The 21,382-nt window shown below is 47.5% G+C and overlaps 1 protein-coding gene across 1 annotated transcript; it reads left to right on the forward strand.

The window, feature by feature from the left end:
• Positions 1-490: 490 nt before the first annotated feature.
• gpr142 (G protein-coupled receptor 142) lies at positions 491-21,053 on the forward strand. The gene is made up of 3 exons (XM_066666443.1): positions 491-628; positions 12,352-12,506; positions 20,098-21,053. Exons 2-3 carry the CDS (start codon positions 12,368-12,370, stop codon positions 21,051-21,053), a joined length of 1,095 nt encoding a protein of 364 aa, XP_066522540.1. The 5' UTR covers positions 491-628; positions 12,352-12,367.
• The last annotated feature ends 329 nt before the right edge of the window (positions 21,054-21,382 follow it).

A 21,382-nucleotide genomic window follows, 5' to 3' on the forward strand; every position in this document is an offset into this window, starting at 1 on the left:
AGCAAGGCCGGAGAGCAGTGCCGAATGAGCGTGGCCTTCAAGCCCTCAGACAGCATTGCACTTCCAAATCCGTCCTCCACTGCACCAAGAAAAGCAACATGAAACTTGAAACCAAACAATGCGTTTGGTTTGTACACCACAGACCTTTACAAAGTAGCAGCAGATTTATTCTTTTACAGTTTAATAAGAGATAAAGTATTATGATTAATATATATTTATTATTATTTTTTGTTTGTTTTGTTTTTCAATTAGTAAAGGTTTTGGGGGCCTCCATCAATTCTTTACTCTTTATTGCTCCCTCTTTGTCAGCCCCCACCTTTACTTCCTTTGTTCATGGAAATTAACTCCTTTTCACCCTTCCCTCCACTGCCTCCCCCACTCTCTCTCTCTCTCTCTCTCTCTCTTTTTCTCCTCCCCTTAGCTCTCCTCTCTCCTCCTCTCTCCTCTCTCACTCTCTGGCTGGCCGGCTGCAGTGATGTTCCTGCTGTTTGAGTTCTTCCGCTCTTCATCCCTCTCCTTCTCCTTCTCCTCCTCCTCCTCCTCCTGCTGCAGGACTCCTAGGCTGGGGATCGGGCGATAGGGCTCTGAAGTTGAGCCCTCCGATGGGGACCGGACCGTGGCCCTGAGGGTAAGAGTTCATCTTTCTCTTCTATGTATCAGTCCCTTTCGCTGTGAGACACACTGTCTGTCCAAATATTTGCGCCCACTGGCAGGCTGTTAATTTTACTCAGACACATTGAAAGGGCATCATGTTCTTCTGGTGATAGCAGCTCTGTCAGTAATGTCTTCTTAAATATTTGACTCAGAGGGACATTGGGTACCGTATGACTCCAGTGGACAGTTTATAAATGTTTACATAAGACTACACTACACTACACATCAGTACATGACACTACAGCAGACTACACCACTCTACACACCACTGGCTACCTGCATCAGTCTACAGAGCATTACACAACACATGAGACTACATAGAGGTGTTAAAGACAATAAAGCATTACACAATACACAATACATTTATAATTGTATTATTATTATTATTATTACATGACACTACACAAGCCTATACAACAGGACACTTCTGCACAACACTATACAAAGCTTCATGACACTACACCAGACCACACAGCACTGTGCAAAACTACACAGACACAGTGTTTATTTTCCTTTCTTAACTTCTGTGCACAGTTCCCTGAGGTCCAACGCTAGAATGAAATAGATACAAAGGGTTAAACCGAGGAGGGATTTTATTTCTGGATTTATTTCCATGTCCTCTTTGCCCCATTATTTTTATCCTTCACCCAAAATGCTTTCAAAACACACAGACTTCACTGGAGTGATTTGTGCTGAACATCAGATGACCACTGAACTCCTAGCGTCCATCTCCTGTGTTATTTCATCTTAACGTCCAGCCAGAGGACGGCAGGAAATCCATAGGTCACCTCTTAGGAAGTTGTGTAATTTCACTCCTTTCGACGATCGTACTGAGGTTCTCTGAATCTTTCAGAAGTCAGCAGCTGTCCCTCGTTTTATTTAATGTCCAGTCGAAGTAGCTATAAGGATAACTTATGGGTTTTTTCAGGAGATGTTTCTTCTGAGTTTATGTGTAGGATGTTCAGGGGCACTCTTCACAATCATGTAACACCTGTCCATCAAAGCTGTCTACACTAAGTAAAGAGCACTTAACGGTTTCATCATTGAGAGAGAGTAGAATGTCCAGCTTTAATCTATCTGTGTTCCTCCTGCCTCTATGAGAAAACAGCTCTACGCTATGGGTCTGAAAGGATGAGGTGCTGTCAAAGGCCAGCAAACAGAAGAGGATTTTTGACAAGAAAGAGGAGCTTTCAAATCAATGTTAATCAAAATTAACTTGGATCATTAGAAGAAAATGATGCAAAAAACTTTTAAAGACGTTATTTCCCTCAACATCTAACAGCAAATCAAACAAAGGCAAACAACACTTTAAATGAGAAGTTGATTGTTTTCAGATTTTAATCTTTATAAATGTGTACAGGGGAATTTCTAGGCCCCTTGGATCATTTTAATATCTACTGCTTGAATCATTTGTAAAAACAAACTAGAATAAATTCCCCTCCCCACTTCCATTAGTCTCCATTCAACTGCAGCTTCCATATTACACACACTGTACACACACCCTAATGGGACACTGATGTTCCTTATAGTGACTGTCAAATTTCTGTTCATGAAAAGGCATTCACTGAGGCTAAAGGTTCTAGTCATTGTTCCTGCTTGTGTTGCTACCTCTTAAGATGCTAAACAACTGAAACAAATTCTGTTTACAGTGTGTTTTGGGAACACAGTTTCGTTTTCTTGAAGCTAGTCAAAAACAGGAAGCAGTTTGTCCCAGGAAACAAACATTCATTCATTCATTATCTGTAAGCGCTTATCCAGTTCAGGGTCGCGGTGGGTCCAGAGCCTACCTGGAATCATTGGGCGCAAGGCAGGAATACACCCTGGAGGGGGCGCCAGTCCTTCACAGGGCAACACACACTCAAACATACGGACACTTTTGAGTCTCCAATCCACCAACCAATGTGTGTTTTTGTACTGTGGGAGGAAGCCAGAGCACCCGGAGGAAACCCACGCAGACACAGAGAGAACACACCACACTCCTCACAGACAGTCACCCGGAGGAAACCCACGCAGACACAGGGAGAACACACCATACTCCTCACAGACAGTCACCCGGAGGAAACCCACGCAGACACAGGGAGAACACACCACACTCCTCACAGACAGTCACCCAGAGGAAACCCATGCAGACACAGGGAGAACACACCATACTCCTCACAGACAGTCACCCGGAGGAAACCCAGGCAGACACAGAGAGAACACACCACACTCCTCACAGACAGTCACCCAGAGGAAACCCATGCAGACACAGGGAGAACACACCATACTCCTCACAGACAGTCACCCGGAGGAAACCCAGGCAGACACAGAGAGAACACACCACACTCCTCACAGACAGTCACCCAGAGGAAACCCATGCAGACACAGGGAGAACACACCATACTCCTCACAGACAGTCACCCGGAGGAAACCCACACAGACACAGAGAGAACACACCACACTCCTCACAGACAGTCACCCAGAGGAAACCCACGCAGACACAGGGAGAACACACCACACTCCTCACAGACAGTCACCCGGAGGAAACCCACGCAGACACAGGGAGAACACACCACACTCCTCACAGACAGTCCCCCGGAGGAAACCCACGCAGACACAGGGAGAACACACCACACTCCTCACAGACAGTCACCCGGAGGAAACCCACGCAGACACAGGGAGAACACACCACACTCCTCACAGACAGTCACCCAGAGGAAACCCATGCAGACACAGGGAGAACACACCATACTCCTCACAGACAGTCACCCGGAGGAAACCCAGGCAGACACAGAGAGAACACACCACACTCCTCACAGACAGTCACCCAGAGGAAACCCATGCAGACACAGGGAGAACACACCATACTCCTCACAGACAGTCACCCGGAGGAAACCCAGGCAGACACAGAGAGAACACACCACACTCCTCACAGACAGTCACCCGGAGGAAACCCAGGCAGACACAGAGAGAACACACCACACTCCTCACAGACAGTCACCCAGAGGAAACCCATGCAGACACAGGGAGAACACACCATACTCCTCACAGACAGTCACCCGGAGGAAACCCACACAGACACAGAGAGAACACACCACACTCCTCACAGACAGTCACCCAGAGGAAACCCACGCAGACACAGGGAGAACACACCACACTCCTCACAGACAGTCACCCGGAGGAAACCCACGCAGACACAGGGAGAACACACCACACTCCTCACAGACAGTCCCCCGGAGGAAACCCACGCAGACACAGGGAGAACACACCACACTCCTCACAGACAGTCCCCCGGAGGAAACCCACGCAGACACAGGGAGAACACACCACACTCCTCACAGTCACCTGGAGCGGGAATCGAAGCCACAACCTACAGGTCCCTGGAGCCACCGTGCCGCCAGGAAACAAACAAATGAAACAAATAAATAAATGTTTAAATCACACCTAGTGCCTTAATGAAAGTTAGATATTTGCACAGCACTGTATGTAATCCAGATATATCTAGGACTCATGTAGCTTCAAAAGCTGCCAAACGAAACCTTAACTCACTCCACTTTTGCAGGAGTCAGTGAAGTTGGCTGGGTGTTTTTACCCCACAACCACATGGTCGTTCCAGTGCCCTTGAGCATGGCTATTGTTTCAGGTGTTCAGGCTCAGTATGAATAATTGAGAGGTGAAGAACTAAAGATAGGCTCCTTCTGGTTTCGTCCTAGTCACACCTGACACTCTGGTCCATAGATAAGTCTGTTCAGCTCAGAACAGCAGCAGTGCTTGCTTACCGCATGCAAGAGTGTAAATGGTACGGCAAGCAATGTGAGACAAACTTCTATTCATACTGGTTCATATCCTGTTCCACTGTATTGTCAGTGTTGGCTTTAATGTCAGTGAGTGCTGTAAGGGTACACTCCATGGCTGAATGTTTGTAAACACCTGTTCCACCAATGTTTATTCTGAAATCCAGTTTTTGGTTTCACCTTTGCTACATCTAATTTATTGAGTTGCTTCAAGTTAGATAATGGAACACTGCTGTGAGGATATGATTGAATATGGCCATGACAGTGTAGTGAGGTCAAGTTCCAATGTTTTATTAGAAGATGATTTAAAATTTGATTTCCTACCCTCCTCCAAAAGTTACATAGTGCAGGTTCTGCAGTCCTGACCCTGGAGTAGCAACAACAACAGCCTCTGTTTTCCCAATTACAGCTCAGTGGAGCATCACAATGACTTTGAAGCTATAATTTTAAGCTAAACACCACTGTTGCTTTAATTCTGGAACAGAGTCATGTCAAACTATCTGATGGTGCTCCATTGTTTCAGAGAATGCAGGTCACGTGCTCCACAGCGCAGTGCTATGGGACTTAACTCCTTCTTGCCAACATTTAGCATTGAGAATGGTGTTCTTCAACTCTGCTCCAGAGCTTCAAACTGTGTCCGAAACACATGGTGGACACACTAGTGGACCTTACTCCTCAGAGCTCATTGCAACTGGTGTCTAGAAACATTTTGGACATCTATAGTGTAGTCCAACTTTGGACAGCATTAGAGTGATTCCCAGAAGAACATCTAGAAAGGTCCTGAGGCACTGCTGAAGACAGATCTGGCTTTTCCCACGTTAGAGACTCTGCTCTTCCTGTTTAAACAGACGTTCTCTACACAGAAGCCCTGAGGCATTCGACTTCACATGTGAACTTTAAGAAAACATTGTTCGTGTCCATCACAGACTGTGGGCCACACTGTGACACTCTGAAGTTCAGCAGATGGGAGCGAGACTGGGAAATGCAGCCTTCAGAAATGCCTTTGGTGTTGATTAGGTTTAACCAAACCATATATTTGTTTGTATTTTAGCATCATTCGTATTGTCATCATCACACAAAACTTGGTATTCTCCGTTTTTCTTGTTTTCTACTTCTTGAAAAAAGTGAAAATTACAGGTAACCTTTTATACTATGTTAAAAGATAAAATATAGCCGCAAGTGGCAATTCCCGGGGTCCAAGCTGGTATTCGCTGGTAGAAGAAGAATGCGCTAGCATACGAGCTCTACTGAGATAGAAGGGGATTTTTGGGGAAGTTTGTGTAGTGTTTGTAAGGTGGTCCTTGCTGTTGAACTTTGTGATGATATTTGCATATTATGCAAATTAGCTCAAAATCTAAGTAGGCGGAGCTTATGGGTTCTTGAGGCTTTTTTGTGGGGTCTGACCTGAGGAATCAGGGAAAAAAAAAAAGAATTTCTCTACGCCACATGAGGTAGGAGATAGGCAGCTATAGTGCCACCATCAGGCTAATCGGGCTGATTCTTTGCGCCTGAGTAGTGGGAGGGTTTACTACCAGTTGACGAAACGACAAGTCTGTAGAACCTACGGTTTGGGCTGCCCATCGCGTTTCATCGGGGAAAAAGAAGAAAAAAAAAAAGAAGAAGAAGAAAAATCGGAACAAAAACAATAGGGCTCCAGCACTTTCAGTGCTTAGACCCCTAACAAGACATTTTCTCCTGTTATTCTCTTTGAAACAGCTGACTTACTGACACCTAGTGGCTTGGATGTATCAGAGACTCTGTGCTAAGCCTATTTAAAACATGAGCATCCCACTCTATGGCGCATAAACTGGTTCATTTGTTTTTTAATCTCGTGAGTTTCACCTCAAAGGAAATGAAAAAAATAAATAAAATCCATTTCCTAAACAGTATTATAACCTGTGCCTGGGACAGAAGAAAGAGAACTTCATTTACACCACATTCTCACATGATTTCCCTCAGGAATACACCATAATGTGTAGCTCTAATTCTCCTGCTCCCAGATCAGCTGCTTCCTCTGCAGGAACCCTCAATTTTCACCAGTTCCAGTGTGTGACAGATGCTCAGATTAGTGTTAAGGTGGTTTGTTATAAACACATTAAGAACTCCTATAAACTGACAGGATTTCTGCACGTTACGCTTTGAGATCTGTAGTGAGATGATAACCATCCTCAAAAGTGAAATCCTCTTAAATAGACCTGCTGCATCTTACATTTCTCATTTTGAGATTATTGTAAGAATGCTACAAGTTTTTAAATGAATCATTGATTTCTGGTCAAAATGATCATTAAATAAAGTTGCTCACTTTATTTCTGATGAGATTAGATATAAAGATTTAACTTTTACAGTGCTTATTAAAAGAAAGTTATATGATAAAATATAAGATCAGATAAATAGTCATTAAAACTTTAATTAATTCATTCAGTCATTGTCTGTAACCCTTATCCAATTCAGGGTCGCAGTGGGTCCAGAGCCTACCTGGAATCATTGGGCGCAAGGCAGGAACACACCCTGGAGGGGGCGCCAGTCCTTCACAGGGCAACACACACACACACACATTCACTCACACACACACACCTACGGACACTTTTGAGTTGCCAATCCACCTGCAACGTGTGTTTTTGGACTGTGAGAGGAAACCGGAGCACCCGGAGGAAACCCACGCAGACACAGGGAGAACACACCACACTCCTCACAGACAGTCACCCGGAGCGGGAATCGAACCCACAACCTCCAGGCCCCTGGAGCTGTGTGACTGCGACACCTACCTGCTGCGCCACCGTGCCGCAAAACTTTCATTTATTAATAATAAAGAAAAATGTGCAGCTGAAGAGTGTTCTCAGAACAGTGGACTTGTCACCCCAGAGCCCAGACCTCAACATCACCAAATATGTATGGGATTATGGTTTTTAGAAAATGCAACCAACTTCTAAGACTGAACTTTAAAGGGGTGGGAAAATATCACTGGCAGATTCCAGGACAGACTCTGTGTGAGTGAATGCTGAATACTTATCATTTTTGGTACATGCAACTTCCACAACATTGAAACAAGCAAACATCTGAGTGCAGTTGATAAATCAGCTTTAGTGCGTGAACCTTAGTTCTGTGCCTCTTTGTCAGTGCCTCACTGACATGAAGCAAACCTTTATCCATGCAGATGTTACAGGTGGGCAGCACGGTGGAGCAGCAGGTAGTGTCTCAGTCACACATCTTCAGGGACATGGAGGTTGTGGGTTCAAGTCCCGCTCCGGGTGACTGTCTGTGAGGAGTGTGGTGTGTTCTCCCTGTGTCTGCGTGGGTTTCCTCCAGGTGACTGTCTGCGAGGAGTGTGGTGTGTTCTCCCTGTGTCTGCGTGGGTTTCCTCCGGGTGACTGTCCGTGAGGAGTGTGGTGTGTTCTCCCTGTGTCTGCGTGGGTTTCCTCCGGGTGACTGTCTGTGAGGAGTGTGGTGTGTTCTCCCTGTGTCTGTGTGGGTTTCCTCTGGGTGACTGTCTGTGAGGAGTGTGGTGTGTTCTCTCTGTGTCTGTGTGGGTTTCCTCCAGGTGACTGTCTGTGAGGAGTGTGGTGTGTTCTCTCTGTGTCTGTGTGGGTTTCCTCTGGGTGACTGTTTGTGAGGAGTGTGGTGTGTTCTCTCTGTGTCTGCGTGGGTTTCCTCCGGGTGCTCCGGTTTCCTCCCACGCTCCAAAAACACACGTTGCTGAGTGGATTGGAGTATCAAAAGTGTTTATAGAAGTGAATGTGTGTCTCCCTGTGGACTGGCGCCCCCTCCAGGTTGTGTTCCTGCCTTGCACCCAATGATTCTGGGTAGGCTCCAGGCCCACCGGGACTCTGAATGGAATGAGCGGTCCCAGACAGTGACTGAATGACTTAACCTGGTGCTCACTGCCCCATCGCTGCCTGGCTCTGTGCAGTGCATGCCAATTAATTTTACTTATTTATTTATATTGTCTGATTTGTGTCTGAGCCATCTGCATGTCACAATGACATACGCCCTTATAATCTTGTGAGTACAAGTCTGCTGCAAGTTTCAGAGCCACTAATTGCCGTTTCTTTCCACGGTGTGAGCCAAGGCTGCATGATGATGACAGAGCTTAATCCTCATTGGCTCATTGGAGATAAAATGACAACGCATAGAAAAAATAAACAGTAGATTGTGATGACTGATTGAATGATGTGATGGAGGTGTGTGATTGGGTTCACAATGTTTTATGGCACTTCATTAGATGCTGTTGTGGCTCATGCAGTTTTTAGACGATGTGAGTCATATAAAATAAAAGCACAGTGTAATATGTCTTTAAATGGAGGTGCAGATGTGAGAGCATTTGAGTGTGTGTGTGTGTGTGTGTGTGTGTGTTTAATAGCATGAGAGCCATCTCCCCTTTCTTTCGTTCACTAGTGGGTAATTACAGCTCAAGGACATATACATCTGTCTAGCTGTACCTGATTGACCAGCCCTGGACATCAACCAGTCAATGCATCGATGGTCATTCTCATAACGACCCTTTTCTTGAATACATCCATAAATCCCATTCCCCAGAACGTGAGACCAGATACATTTCCTGACGAACGAGAACACTTTCTAAATCGGTTTCAGAATGCCAGTCGTATTATATCGTTACTCCTAATTAGTCTGAAAGGTCCAGGGTCACATAGTTCAGAGAGTTCGCTAATGGAGGGAACCACAGCTCAGTCACAAATGACCCTCTCGCCCCAGGTCAGGACAAACCTGCAATTATACAGTGATGGTGGACTGTGATGGTGTGAATACTAAGCAAAAAATCTGGGCCAAGGCCTTTACACTACAAACACTAATGTCTTTGCAAGTGAAATCACCCTTGGGTCCCGAGCATAGATTTATCCTCTAGGCTGTAAACCCTTGCAACATATTGCCTGTGTGTCAGTGGGAGGGAATGAATTGCCTTTATACTCAATGTGGTTCAATTTTAATGGCTCCTCTTCAGACTCTTAACTCCTGCTGTATTCCTGCTGCACTCCTGCCTCGAAGAGGTGCAGTATGACCTTATCACTACGTCTCTGCGCTGGGAAGACAGTCACTTATTCCGATCTCTGTCCACATTAAAATGAGATAACGAAAGGTTAGAACGGCTTCTTTATTGGGTCAAGTGCTGAGAGCAAACAGCAGCTCTTAGTGTATGACGTCCATACATTAAAGGCCATGAGGAGGTGAGTAGGATGAAATGTAGGTTACATTTGCAGAGGAAGACAGAGAGAGTAGATAAGTAAAAACGAGGGCAGCATCAGGGCTTCTGAGTTCATCTGTTGCCAGGATCTTGTCCCTAAGTGACTTTTGGTCTTCGGCCATGTTGAGATCTTTTCTGACACTAACACAATAGCCTGGTCTAAAGAGATGGTCTTTCTGAAGTCATTAGCTTTCCTCCACTCTGCACTCTGCTTACACTGAGTGACACATCTTAATGTGGCGTACGCTTAAACAGATGCTTATGTAAGTCACCTTGTGTTGCATAATATTCAGACAAAGCACAGATTTATGAAAATGTGTTCACTCATCCAACACAGAACAGTGTGACATCAGATTCTCTCTATTTACTGCTGCTGTACCTATTAGGAGTGTGTGTGTGTGTGTGTTCTGTCATTTTGAACTTTTTAGATTAGCATGCTAATCCTCTCTGTAGGCTACAGGCCTATTTTAAACGAGCCAGGTAGACAACAAAACGCTCTGGCTTGTGCTTGATTGCTGAGAAGTTGTAACCAACCTGGTCTGACTCCTATTTGTGATGTAATTAAATATCTCTAAACAGTGTCACTATTTTTCACTTATTTTAAATTAACATACAAATCCACGGTGGCGCAGCAGGTAGTGTCACAGTCACACAGCTCCAGGGACCTGGAGTTTGGGGGTTCGAGGCCTGCTCCGGATGGCTGTCTGTGAGGAGTGTGGTGTATTCTCCCTGTGTCTGTGTGGGTTTCCTCCGGGTGACTGTCTGTGAGGAGTGTGGTGTGTTCTCCCTGTGTCTGCGAGGGTTTCCTCTGGGTGACAGTCTGTGAGGAGTGTGGTGTGTTCGCCCTGTGTCTGCGTGGGTTTCCTCCGGGTGACTGTCTGTGAGGAGTGTGGTGTGTTCTCCCTGTGTCTGTGTGGGTTTCCTCCGGGTGACTGTCTGTGAGGAGTGTGGTGTGTTCTCCCTGTGTCTGCGAGGGTTTCCTCTGGGTGACAGTCTGTGAGGAGTGTGGTGTGTTCGCCCTGTGTCTGCGTGGGTTTCCTCCGGGTGACAGTCTGTGAGGAGTGTGGTGTGTTCTCCCTGTGTCTGTGTGGGTTTCCTCCAGGTGACTGTCTGTGAGAAGTGTGGTGTGTTCTCCCTGTGTCTACGAGGGTTTCCTCTGGGTGACAGTCTGTGAAGAGTGTGGTGTGTTCGCCCTGTGTCTGTGTGGGTTTCCTTCGAGTGACTGTCTGTGAGGAGTGTGGTGTGTTCTCCCTGTGTCTGCATGGGTTTCCTCTGGGTGACAGTCTGTGAGGAGTGTGGTGTGTTCGCCCTGTGTCTGCGTGGGTTTCCTCCGGGTGACTGTCTTTGAGGAGTGTGGTGTGTTCTCTCTGTGTCTGCGTGGGTTTCCTCCGGGTGACTGTCTGTGAGGAGTGTGGTGTGTTCTCTCTGTGTCTGCGTGGGTTTCCTCCGGGTGACTGTCTGTGAAGAGTGTGGTGTGTTCTCCCTGTGTCTGCGTGGGTTTCCTCCGGGTGACTGTCTGTGAGGAGTGTGGTGTGTTCTCTCTGTGTCTGCGTGGGTTTCCTCTGGGTGACTGTCTGTGAAGAGTGTGGTGTGTTCTCCCTGTGTCTGCGTGGGTTTCCTCCGGGTGACTGTCTGTGAGGAGTGTGGTGTGTTCTCTCTGTGTCTGCATGGGTTTCCTCTGGGTGACAGTCTGTGAGGAGTGTGGTGTATTCGCCCTGTGTCTGCGTGGGTTTCCTCCGGGTGACTGTCTTTGAGGAGTGTGGTGTGTTCTCTCTGTGTCTGCGTGGGTTTCCTCCGGGTGACTGTCTGTGAGGAGTGTGGTGTGTTCTCTCTGTGTCTGCGTGGGTTTCCTCCGGGTGACTGTCTGTGAAGAGTGTGGTGTGTTCTCCCTGTGTCTGCGTGGGTTTCCTCCGGGTGACTGTCTGTGAGGAGTGTGGTGTGTTCTCTCTGTGTCTGCGTGGGTTTCCTCTGGGTGACTGTCTGTGAAGAGTGTGGTGTGTTCTCCCTGTGTCTGCGTGGGTTTCCTCCGGGTGACTGTCTGTGAGGAGTGTGGTGTGTTCTCTCTGTGTCTGCATGGGTTTCCTCCGGGTGCTCCGGTTTCCTCCCACAGTCCAAAAACACACGTTGGTAGGTGGATTGGCGACTCAAAATTGTCCATAGGTTTGTGTGTGTGTGTGTCCCTGTGAAGGACTGACACCCCCTCCGCCCTGTGCCCAATGATTCCAGGTAGGCTCTGGACCCACCGCGACCCTGAACTGGATAAGCGGTTACAGATAATGAATGAATGAATGAATGAATGAATGAATGTATTCCCTAATAACGTTTAATAATAACGTTCCCTAATTAAAGGAACAGAAATGTGGGAACTACCACACTAACGGGTTTTCTGAGAGTGTAGTAAGGACTGAGTTGTTGTAACACTCCCTAAAAGCATAAGGAAGAATCTCTGATAGGAACCTGTCTGGAGGATAAAAGAAACACCTTTTCATCCTGTCATAAGATTAATAGGTTTTATAGTAGTTGCTGTGTACCTTGTAAAAGTGATGCAGTTATGAGTGTGATTATTTTATGTCTAAGTTTACAGACAGCATCCTATGCTCTTAATAGTTACCCAAAGGTTCTATCAGAAAACTACTTCCACAAAGCTACTGTAAACATAAAAGAAAACAGACGTGCACAGGCCGCATTGCCCTAATGTTGTTTTATGTAAATTCTTTCTTGGCACAGGAGGATCTGAAGGGCCATGATCAGCTGGCAAAATGGCACGGTGCCCAGTCACCAGGACGAGGAAGAGAGCACAGATGAGTACCAAAGGTCAGAGTGTGTGCTTGGCTACATCCCCGTCATCTATTACAGCACTCTCCTGTGTGTGGGAGTTCCAGGTAAAGCTTCACTGAATTAGAAAGGAATCAAAAGGTCTGTCATTCACTGGTTGAAGGTCGTGTATTCACCAAATTCATTAAGTCACATCACAGTCTGTGTCAGTCTAATACGCAGGTAATTAAGAAACCTAGACCAATCTAAGCACAATTCACTTTGGGAAAATCAATCGATCAATCACGTAGTCAGGCCCCAGATCAATAAGTTGATAAATAATTAATAGCAGAAATGGAAATAATCCCACTGTGTTTTATCTCAGGTTTAGAGTCAATTAAGTTCAGTGCCTTGTACTTCCACTCCTCCACTATTCCCTAATATTCGGGTGCTGGACCACTAGCATTGTCAGGGTGGTGTGAAGAGTAGATTCAGGGAGGCGGACACACTCGCTACAACACGGAATTTTAATAAAGAAATAACAAAACAAACGAACTAGACGAGAAACACGAAATAACATTAACGAGCAGGAAACAGGGCAAGCTAGAGATCACACATTACAAAACACAAACGAACTAAAGGGTCACGAAAGGAGTAAGAGAATGAACGAGGAACGAGAAACCACAGACGAGAAACACTACGAAGAAACGTGAGCGTGAAACAAACACAATGAAACCATGAAACAAACAAAGAGAAAAAATCAAAACTCAAAATGACCGATCCCAGGAAGTGAGGGAAGAGGGCTTAAATACATCAACTAACTAGACACACCTGACACGGATAACGAGAGACAATGACAAAGAGGCGGAATGAAGGCGGAGCTAGGAATGAACATAAACAAAGCCATGTGCAGGGATAGGAAAACAACAAAGAGAGAGCCCAATAGAAAGGGGAAAACAAACCAGAAAGTGTCAAGATGTGACAGACGCCCCCCCCAAGACGCGCAACTCCCGGAGCGCGAAAAACGAGACTCTCCAGGAGCTGGCGCAGGAGGGGGCCAGAAGAAACAAGACAAACTAGAAAAGACTCAGAATGGAAAAGGGAAACGAGAGAAGACAGGAGAAAACACACGTGACTGAACCTTTGATTGAACACTAAATGGGGACTGAGACGGAACAGGAGCAGATACACGTGACAAGACAGGTGATGGGACTGGGAACTGGACATGAGACTGGACAAAGGGTTTAACAGGGTACTGGACTGGACTAGGCAGGGGAACAGGAACCAAGACATTAACAGGGACTGACACTAATACAGTGACAGGAACTGGGATAGAAACAAAGACAGACAAAGGCACAGGGACAAGGACAGAGACAGGAACCAGAACAGGAACAGAAACAGGAACAAAAACAACTGGTGGGTGCCCAGGACTGGCCAATGTCCGTGGAAATGTCTGAGGGACCAGCCTGGGCACAGCTCTGGGGATCGGCCCCGAAGTCCTTGGGGCCGGAGCCACTATCTCAGGGGCAGAAACGGCCGGAGCCACAGTCTCAGGGGCAGAAACGGCCGGAGCCACAGTCTCAGGGGCAGAAACGGCCGGAGCCACAGTCTCAGGGGCAGAAACGGCCGGAGCCACAGTCTCAGGGGCAGAAACGGCCGGAGCCACAGTCTCAGGGGCAGAAACGGCCGGAGCCACAGTCTCAGGGGCCGAAACGGCCGTAGCCACAGTCTCAGGGGACAGGAGCGGCGGGTGCCGCCATCACGGAGACAGGAGCGGCGGGTGCCGCCATCACGGAGACAGGAGCGGCGGGTGCCGCCATCACGGAGACAGGAGCGGCGGGTGCCGCCATCACGGAGGCAGGGGAACCTGCGCCGACATCCACGGAGGCAGGGGGACCTGCGACATCGTCCACGGAGGCAGGGGGACCTGCGACGTCGTCCACGGAGGCAGGGGGACCTGCGACGTCGTCCACAGAGGCAGGGGGACCTGCGACGTCGTCCACAGAGGCAGGGGGACCTGCGACGTCGTCCACAGAGGCAGGGGGACCTGCGACGTCGTCCACGGAGGCAGGGGGACCTGCGACGTCATCCACGGAGGCAGGGGGACCTGCGACGTCGTCCACGGAGGCAGGGGGACCTGCGACGACGTCCACGGAGGCAGGGGGACCTGCGACGACGTCCACGGAGGCAGGCGGAACTGCGACGACGTCATCCACGGAGGCAGACGGAACTGCGACGACGTCATCCACGGAGGCAGACTGAACTGCGACGACGTCCAAGGAGTCAGGAGGATGTGCGACGACGTCCACGGAGGCAGAGGAATCTGCGCCGTCGTCCACGAAGACTGGGGAACGTGCGACGACGTCCACGGAGGCAGATGAATCTGCGACGTCGTCCATGGAGACAGGCGCGGCCGGAGGTACCGCGCTGAGGAAGACAGGCGCGGCCGTAGGCATTGCTCTCAAGGAGACAGACGCGGCCGTAGGCACCGCGCTCAGGGAAACAGGCGCGGCCAGAGGCGCTGCGCTCAAGGAGACAGGCGCGGCCGGAGGCATTGCTCTCAAGGAGACAGGCGCGGCTGTAGGCACCGCGCTCATGGAGACAGGCGCGGACGGAGGTGCCGCGGGCAAGAAGAGAGGCGCGGCCGGAGGTGCCGCTCTTCCAGGAACAGGAGATGACACGCCCAGCGAGGCAGGTGCTCGTGCTGCTCGCCGAGCACGCGTTTTGGACTTAGCGGGTTTGGGCGCACTCTCGAGGGACTTCTCTGACCGTAGTTCCCCCTGAGATGCGCCTCTGTTAGCCTCCTCTGCCATGTCCTGTGATATGAGGCTAACAGCGCCTGTCCATAACGCCCCCCCAAAAAACTCCCCGGACCTGAGGGGTTTATCCTCGGAAGCAGGGGTACCGGTAGATCCGCGCTCCATAGCTGGGGTTTCTGTAGAGACGTCCTCGGGAGCAGGCTGTGAGTATCTTTCCTCGATCAGTTTTAAAAATGTCTCAACCGTGAGTTCAAGGGCCTTTACTTTTATTAGTTTTTCTGCCCACTGCAACGCCTCTCCTCTTAGTAGGGATTTTATAAAGATGACCTGAACAATTTCAGGTGGAGCAGGAGAGGTCAAGAATTTAAAGTACAGTCGGCACTGTAATAAAAATCCCTTGCATTTGAGTCCGTTCTCAAATTCGCTGGGTACTCCCATGACCGATTGTAAAACTGTTGGCTGATCATCAGTCCTTAAGTTTAGTAAATCCTCCGCGGTCTTTATGGTTTCACCCAGGGATAGAGCTGTGTTGGCTGCGTCCTTGTTTTGATCGGTCATTCTGTCAGGGTGGTGTGAAGAGTAGATTCAGGGAGGCCGACACACTCGCTACAACACGGAATTTTAATAAAGAAATAACAAAACAAACGAACTAGACGAGAAACACGAAATAACATTAACGAGCAGGAAACAGGGCAAGCTAGAGATCACACATTACAAAACACAAACGAACTAAAGGGTCACGAAAGGAGTAAGAGAATGAACGAGGAACGAGAAACCACAGACGAGAAACACTACGAAGAAACGTGAGCGTGAAACAAACACAATGAAACCATGAAACAAACAAAGAGAAAAAATCAAAACTCAAAATGACCGATCCCAGGAAGTGAGGGAAGAGGGCTTAAATACATCAACTAACTAGACACACCTGACACGGATAACGAGAGACAATGACAAAGAGGCGGAACGAAGGCGGAGCTAGGAATGAACATAAACAAAGCCATGTGCAGGGATAGGAAAACAACAAAGAGAGAGCCCAATAGAAAGGGGAAAACAAACCAGAAAGTGTCAAGATGTGACAAGCATCGCATCAGTGATAATGATATTACAGTGTTTAAGTGTGTGTGTGTGTGTGTGTGTGTGTGTGTGTGTGTGGTGTTGGTACAATTTGGAGACAGCTGTGATTTGTTGGTGGAGTATTGACAAAAATTAACATCAATACAAAACAGTAACGTCAGGGCGGCACAGTGGAGCAGCAGGTAGGTGTCGCATTCACACAGCTCCAGGGACCTGGAGGTTGTGGGTTCGAGCCCCGCTCCGGGTGACTGTCTGTGAGGAGTGTGGTTTATTTCTCCCCGTGGCGCCCCCTCCAGGGTGTGTTCCCTCCTTGCCCCCAATGATTCTGGGTAGGCTCCGGATCCACCGCGACTCTGAACTGGATAAGGGTTACAGACAATGAATAAATGAGATTGAGTTTGGAGTTTGGAGATGACTTAGTGTAAAATTAAATGTACTGTGGTCAGTTCTTTGAACCCATTTATCTGAAGGTACAAACCTTATTGTGAACTGCAATTTAGGACCAGACCCAGTTGGACTAGCAGCTGGAGAGACAATTTTGAGAAAGACATTGTTATTTCTGAGGAGAGGTGAGAAAAAGGCGAACAGTGGCAGGCTCATTTCATTTTTATTTAATTTTATTTTATTATTATTATTATTATTATTTCATTCTTATCAATATTTATATAGCGCTTTTCACAACAAAAAGTCGTCACAAAGCAGCTTTACAGAGATCCGGGTCCAAGCCTCCTATGAGCAAGCCAGGGGCAACAGTGGCAAGGAAAAACTCCCTCAGCACACGAGGAAGAAACCTTGGAAGGAACCAAGACTCATACGCGGAACCCATCCTCCTCGGGTCCACACCGGAGACACAACAGAGAACAGAACAGAAGTAAAAGTGAAATGATGACAGATGAAGGGGTTATAGTAATGTGAATGTAGTATATTAGTGATGATGGAGAAGCAGAAAAGAAAATGGTGAGGATGATGATATTAGTGATGTATGAGTCTGAGGAAGGAGGAGGTGATCAGTGATTCTGTGTGAGTTAAAAGTAAGTACAGAGTTAATCTGAGATAAAACAGCATGGCCAAGCATGATAGTGTAGATGAGACAAGACCAGGATCTTGTACAGGACACGGGCTGGATCAGGGCAACACCTGGAGAGCAGCAGGACACTTTAAAGCATGAGAGAGAGACAGGAGAAAGAAAACCAGACAAAGGGAACAAATAAAAATACAGAGGTTAGTAGGGTCTTGGTAAAGACCGGGCAAATTTGTCCTGCGAAAAAAGCTTCCACTGGTCAGGCAAGAGAACCCAGTGACAGACGGTGTGTTGGCGGTTACTACAAAGCTAACTAAAAGAGCTGTAGCTATGGTCATATGACCGGGTTAATACAGAGCAGTGATAATATGAAAACCGGCTCTAACACTAATAGAGAAGGAGTAACCTGAAAGTAAATGATTAACCAAAAGCTTGTTTGAAAAGGTAGGTTTTTAATCTAGATTTAAAGATTGAGAGTGTGTCTGAGCCCCGAACAGTAACCGGAGGCTATTCCAGAGTTGAGGAGCTTTGTGAGAAATGGCTCTTCCTCCTGCTGTGTTTTTCTTAATGCGAGGAACTAAGAGTAGATGGGCATCTGTGAACGAAGTGTACCTGACGGGCGATAAGGTATGAGAAGTTCAGTAAGATACTGCGGGTCTAAATCATGTAGAGGTGTATAAGCTAAGAGGAGTGTTTTATAGTCAGTGTGAAATGTTATGGTTAGCCAGTGTAGGGACGAGAGAACTGGGGTGATATGTTCGAATTTTCTAGCTCTAGTGAGCACCCTGGCTGTTGCATTTTGAACTAACTGAAGCTTGTGTAACGCTTTGCACGAGCTCCCTGCCAGGAGCATATTGCAGTAGTCTAGACGTGAAGTTATAAAAGCATGCACTAGTTTCTCTGCATCTTTTAATGATAAAATATGCCGAATTCTTATGTGGACTTGGATATTTTTTTGAAAGATTCTTTTTGTTTTTGTGTGAATATATTTTCATTAATTTTTGTTTTCCACACAACACACACAAAAAAAAGAAAAAGAAACAGATGCACATGTGAGGGAGAAAGCAAAGAGGTGAAAGTATATAATACACTGCATACAATTTCACAAGTCAGCCAGTTTGTCTTTAACAAAAGTAATAGCTTCGGACCATCTCTCAACCGTTGTAGCCTTAGCATGATGTAGCCTGGCAGTGGCTCGCTCCAATAGAAGCACATTAAACATACCACAGACTCTAAATTTAAGAATAGTTTTCTTGACCGCTGTACAGGCAGCCATAATTATTTTCTTTTCACAAAAGTTTACATTAACAGTGGAATCATCTCCAAGCAGAAACCAAGCTGGAGAACTGGGAAAATCTTGATCTAACAAGGAAGATAAAACAAAGTAACATCCTTTTCCAAAGTTGCGCACTCGGAGGACACTGACAGAAAACATGCATGAATGTGCCAATAGTCCCCAATGAGCATTTGTGACATAAGTTATCAGAAAACACATTCATCTGGAATGCATGGTATGGGGTAATGTAATATCTATGTGCAAATTTATAGTGAAAAAAAAAAATTGGTGAGCAAAATTCTTAGAGGAAGCTATTTTTTTTGAAGATTCTTTTGAAAAATGCAGTTTTCAGAAACGCCACACTCCTCACAGACAGTCACCCGGAGGAAACCCACACAGACACAGAGAGAACACACCACACTCCTCACAGACAGTCACCCGGAGGAAACCCACGCAGACACAGGGAGAACACACCACACTCCTCACAGACAGTCACCAGGAGGAAACCCACACAGACACAGGGAGAACACACCACACTCCTCACAGACAGTCACCAGGAGGAAACCCACGCAGACACAGAGAGAACACACCACACTCCTCACAGACAGTCACCCGAAGGAAACCCACACAGACACGGGGAGAACAAATTACACTCCTCACAGACAGTCACCTGGAGGAAACCCACGCAGACACAGAGAGAACACACCACACTCCTCACAGACAGTCACCCGAAGGAAACCCACACAGACACAGAGAGAACACACCACACTCCTCACAGACAGTCACCCGGAGGAAACCCACGCAGACACAGGGAGAACACACCACACTCCTCACAGACAGTCACCAGGAGGAAACCCACACAGACACAGGGAGAACACACCACACTCCTCACAGACAGTCACTCGGAGGAAACCCACGCAGACACAGAGAGAACACACCACACTCCTCACAGACAGTCACCCGGAGGAAACCCACGCAGACACATAGAGAACACACCAAACTCCTCACAGACAGTCACCCGGAGCGGGAATCGAACCCACAACCTCCACGTCCCTGGAGCTGTGTGACTGCGACACCTACCTGTCTTTTTGTATTTGAATCACCATTTTAATGATGGCACAAAAACTAATTGACTTCTAATTGGTCAGCCTGCTAAATATGATTGAGTGAGTGAGCGAGTGTGTTATAGAGCAGGTCCATCTAATTTCTTCATCTTTCCGGGGTCTGAGAGCATTTTCTGGATTGTTGCATATCTTCTTAACTCCTCCTTTAAACACTTGATCTCCATGTGTTTCCCACCAAACTGCTCAGAACAGCCTCAGCTCTCTATTTAATGTTTGACCCAGAGCACCGTGAGCACAGATCCTTTGCCCTAAAACTGAAAACTGATGCTGAATTGAAAACTGAATTTACCAATTACACACTGTGAGGGGCAGATGATGTGTATCTTGTGTATCTCAACCCCTCTTCATAGCCTCAAAACTCTGGATGTGAGTCACGTACGCATCCTCCTTGATTTCCTGAGTGTGTACAATTTACCCACTGCAGCTAATCTGCTGTCACTTATCTCTGTTATTCTTCTCTCCTAGTGAACATCCTGACCCTGGTGGCCCTGTCTCGCTTGGCTGCCCGCACTCAGAAGGCCCTGTATGTTTACCTGCTGGCCCTGACTGGCTCGGACATCCTCAGCCAGCTGTTCATCATCTTTGTTGGTTTCCTTCTGGAGACTGCTGTGTTCCACCGGGATGTTCCTGTGTCTCTGTTGCGCTCTGTTAGTGCCCTAGAGTTTGCTGCCAATCACGCATCCATCTGGGCCACAGTTCCTTTGACCGTTGATCGTTATGTTGCCTTGTGCCACCCTTTGCTCCACCGACAGATCAGCTACCCAGCTCGGGCACGTCGCATTACTGCTGGTGTCTTGACTCTGGCTTTAGCGTCTGGTGTGCCCTTCTTCTGGTGGTCAGATGTGTGGAGGGTCAGCAGGCCTCCTGATGCGCTGGACTCTGCACTCATCTGGACACACGTAACCATCATCTATTTCCTACCTTGCAGTGTGTTCCTGGTGCTAAATTCGCTGATTGTTTTGCGACTGCGTAGACGCCAGCGGCAGCACAGGTGCCAGGAAGAGAGCCGGCAGCAGCAGGCAGTAACTAGAAGACTGGGGAAGACCACGGCCATGCTGCTGGCCGTCACCTCAGTGTTCACGGTGCTCTGGGCCCCAAGGACGGCTGTGGTCCTCTACCACCTCTACGTGTCGTCGGTAAACAGAGACTGGCGAGTACACCTGGCCTATGACTTAGCTAACATGCTAGCCATGCTAAACACCGCTGTGAACTTCTTCCTCTACTGCTTCGTCAGTAAACCCTTCAGAGAAGCCGTGAAGGACGTTCTGCTGCTGAAGGGGACACCACTCCACCCACCAAGGTCCTTCCATCACAGGCATGCCTCGGCCAACACGTCCAACTGGTCCCTGTCCAGTGGCGCCAAGCGCTTTCACAGAGACGCCACCCCACTCTCAGCTCTCAGTGCAGAAATCATAGCATAGCTCCAGCCCTCAAAATGGACGTGATATTATAAATAAGTGCTATGTGAGATTCTACCTCTTGCTTACAAAGGTACTGGGGCTGTCCTTAAAGAAACACTAGGTAAGATTTGTAGTTATTGCTCCTGGGCTCCCCCTTCAGTTGCAGAGTGTGATTTACATGTACAGCACTGTCCTGAACTTAAGGAGGAGCAGACATTAAGAGGTAGTTTCCTAGCCTCTTTCAAAAGATACAAAGTGCAGTATCTGCAGTGCTGAACCAAGAGTAGCAACAACAGAGGCTCTGTTCTCCCTATTACAGACCAGTGGAGCATCACAGCAAAACTGAAGCT

This window comes from Hoplias malabaricus, chromosome 3 (assembly GCF_029633855.1).
Source record: "Hoplias malabaricus isolate fHopMal1 chromosome 3, fHopMal1.hap1, whole genome shotgun sequence".
Classification (NCBI taxonomy): domain Eukaryota; kingdom Metazoa; phylum Chordata; class Actinopteri; order Characiformes; family Erythrinidae; genus Hoplias; species Hoplias malabaricus.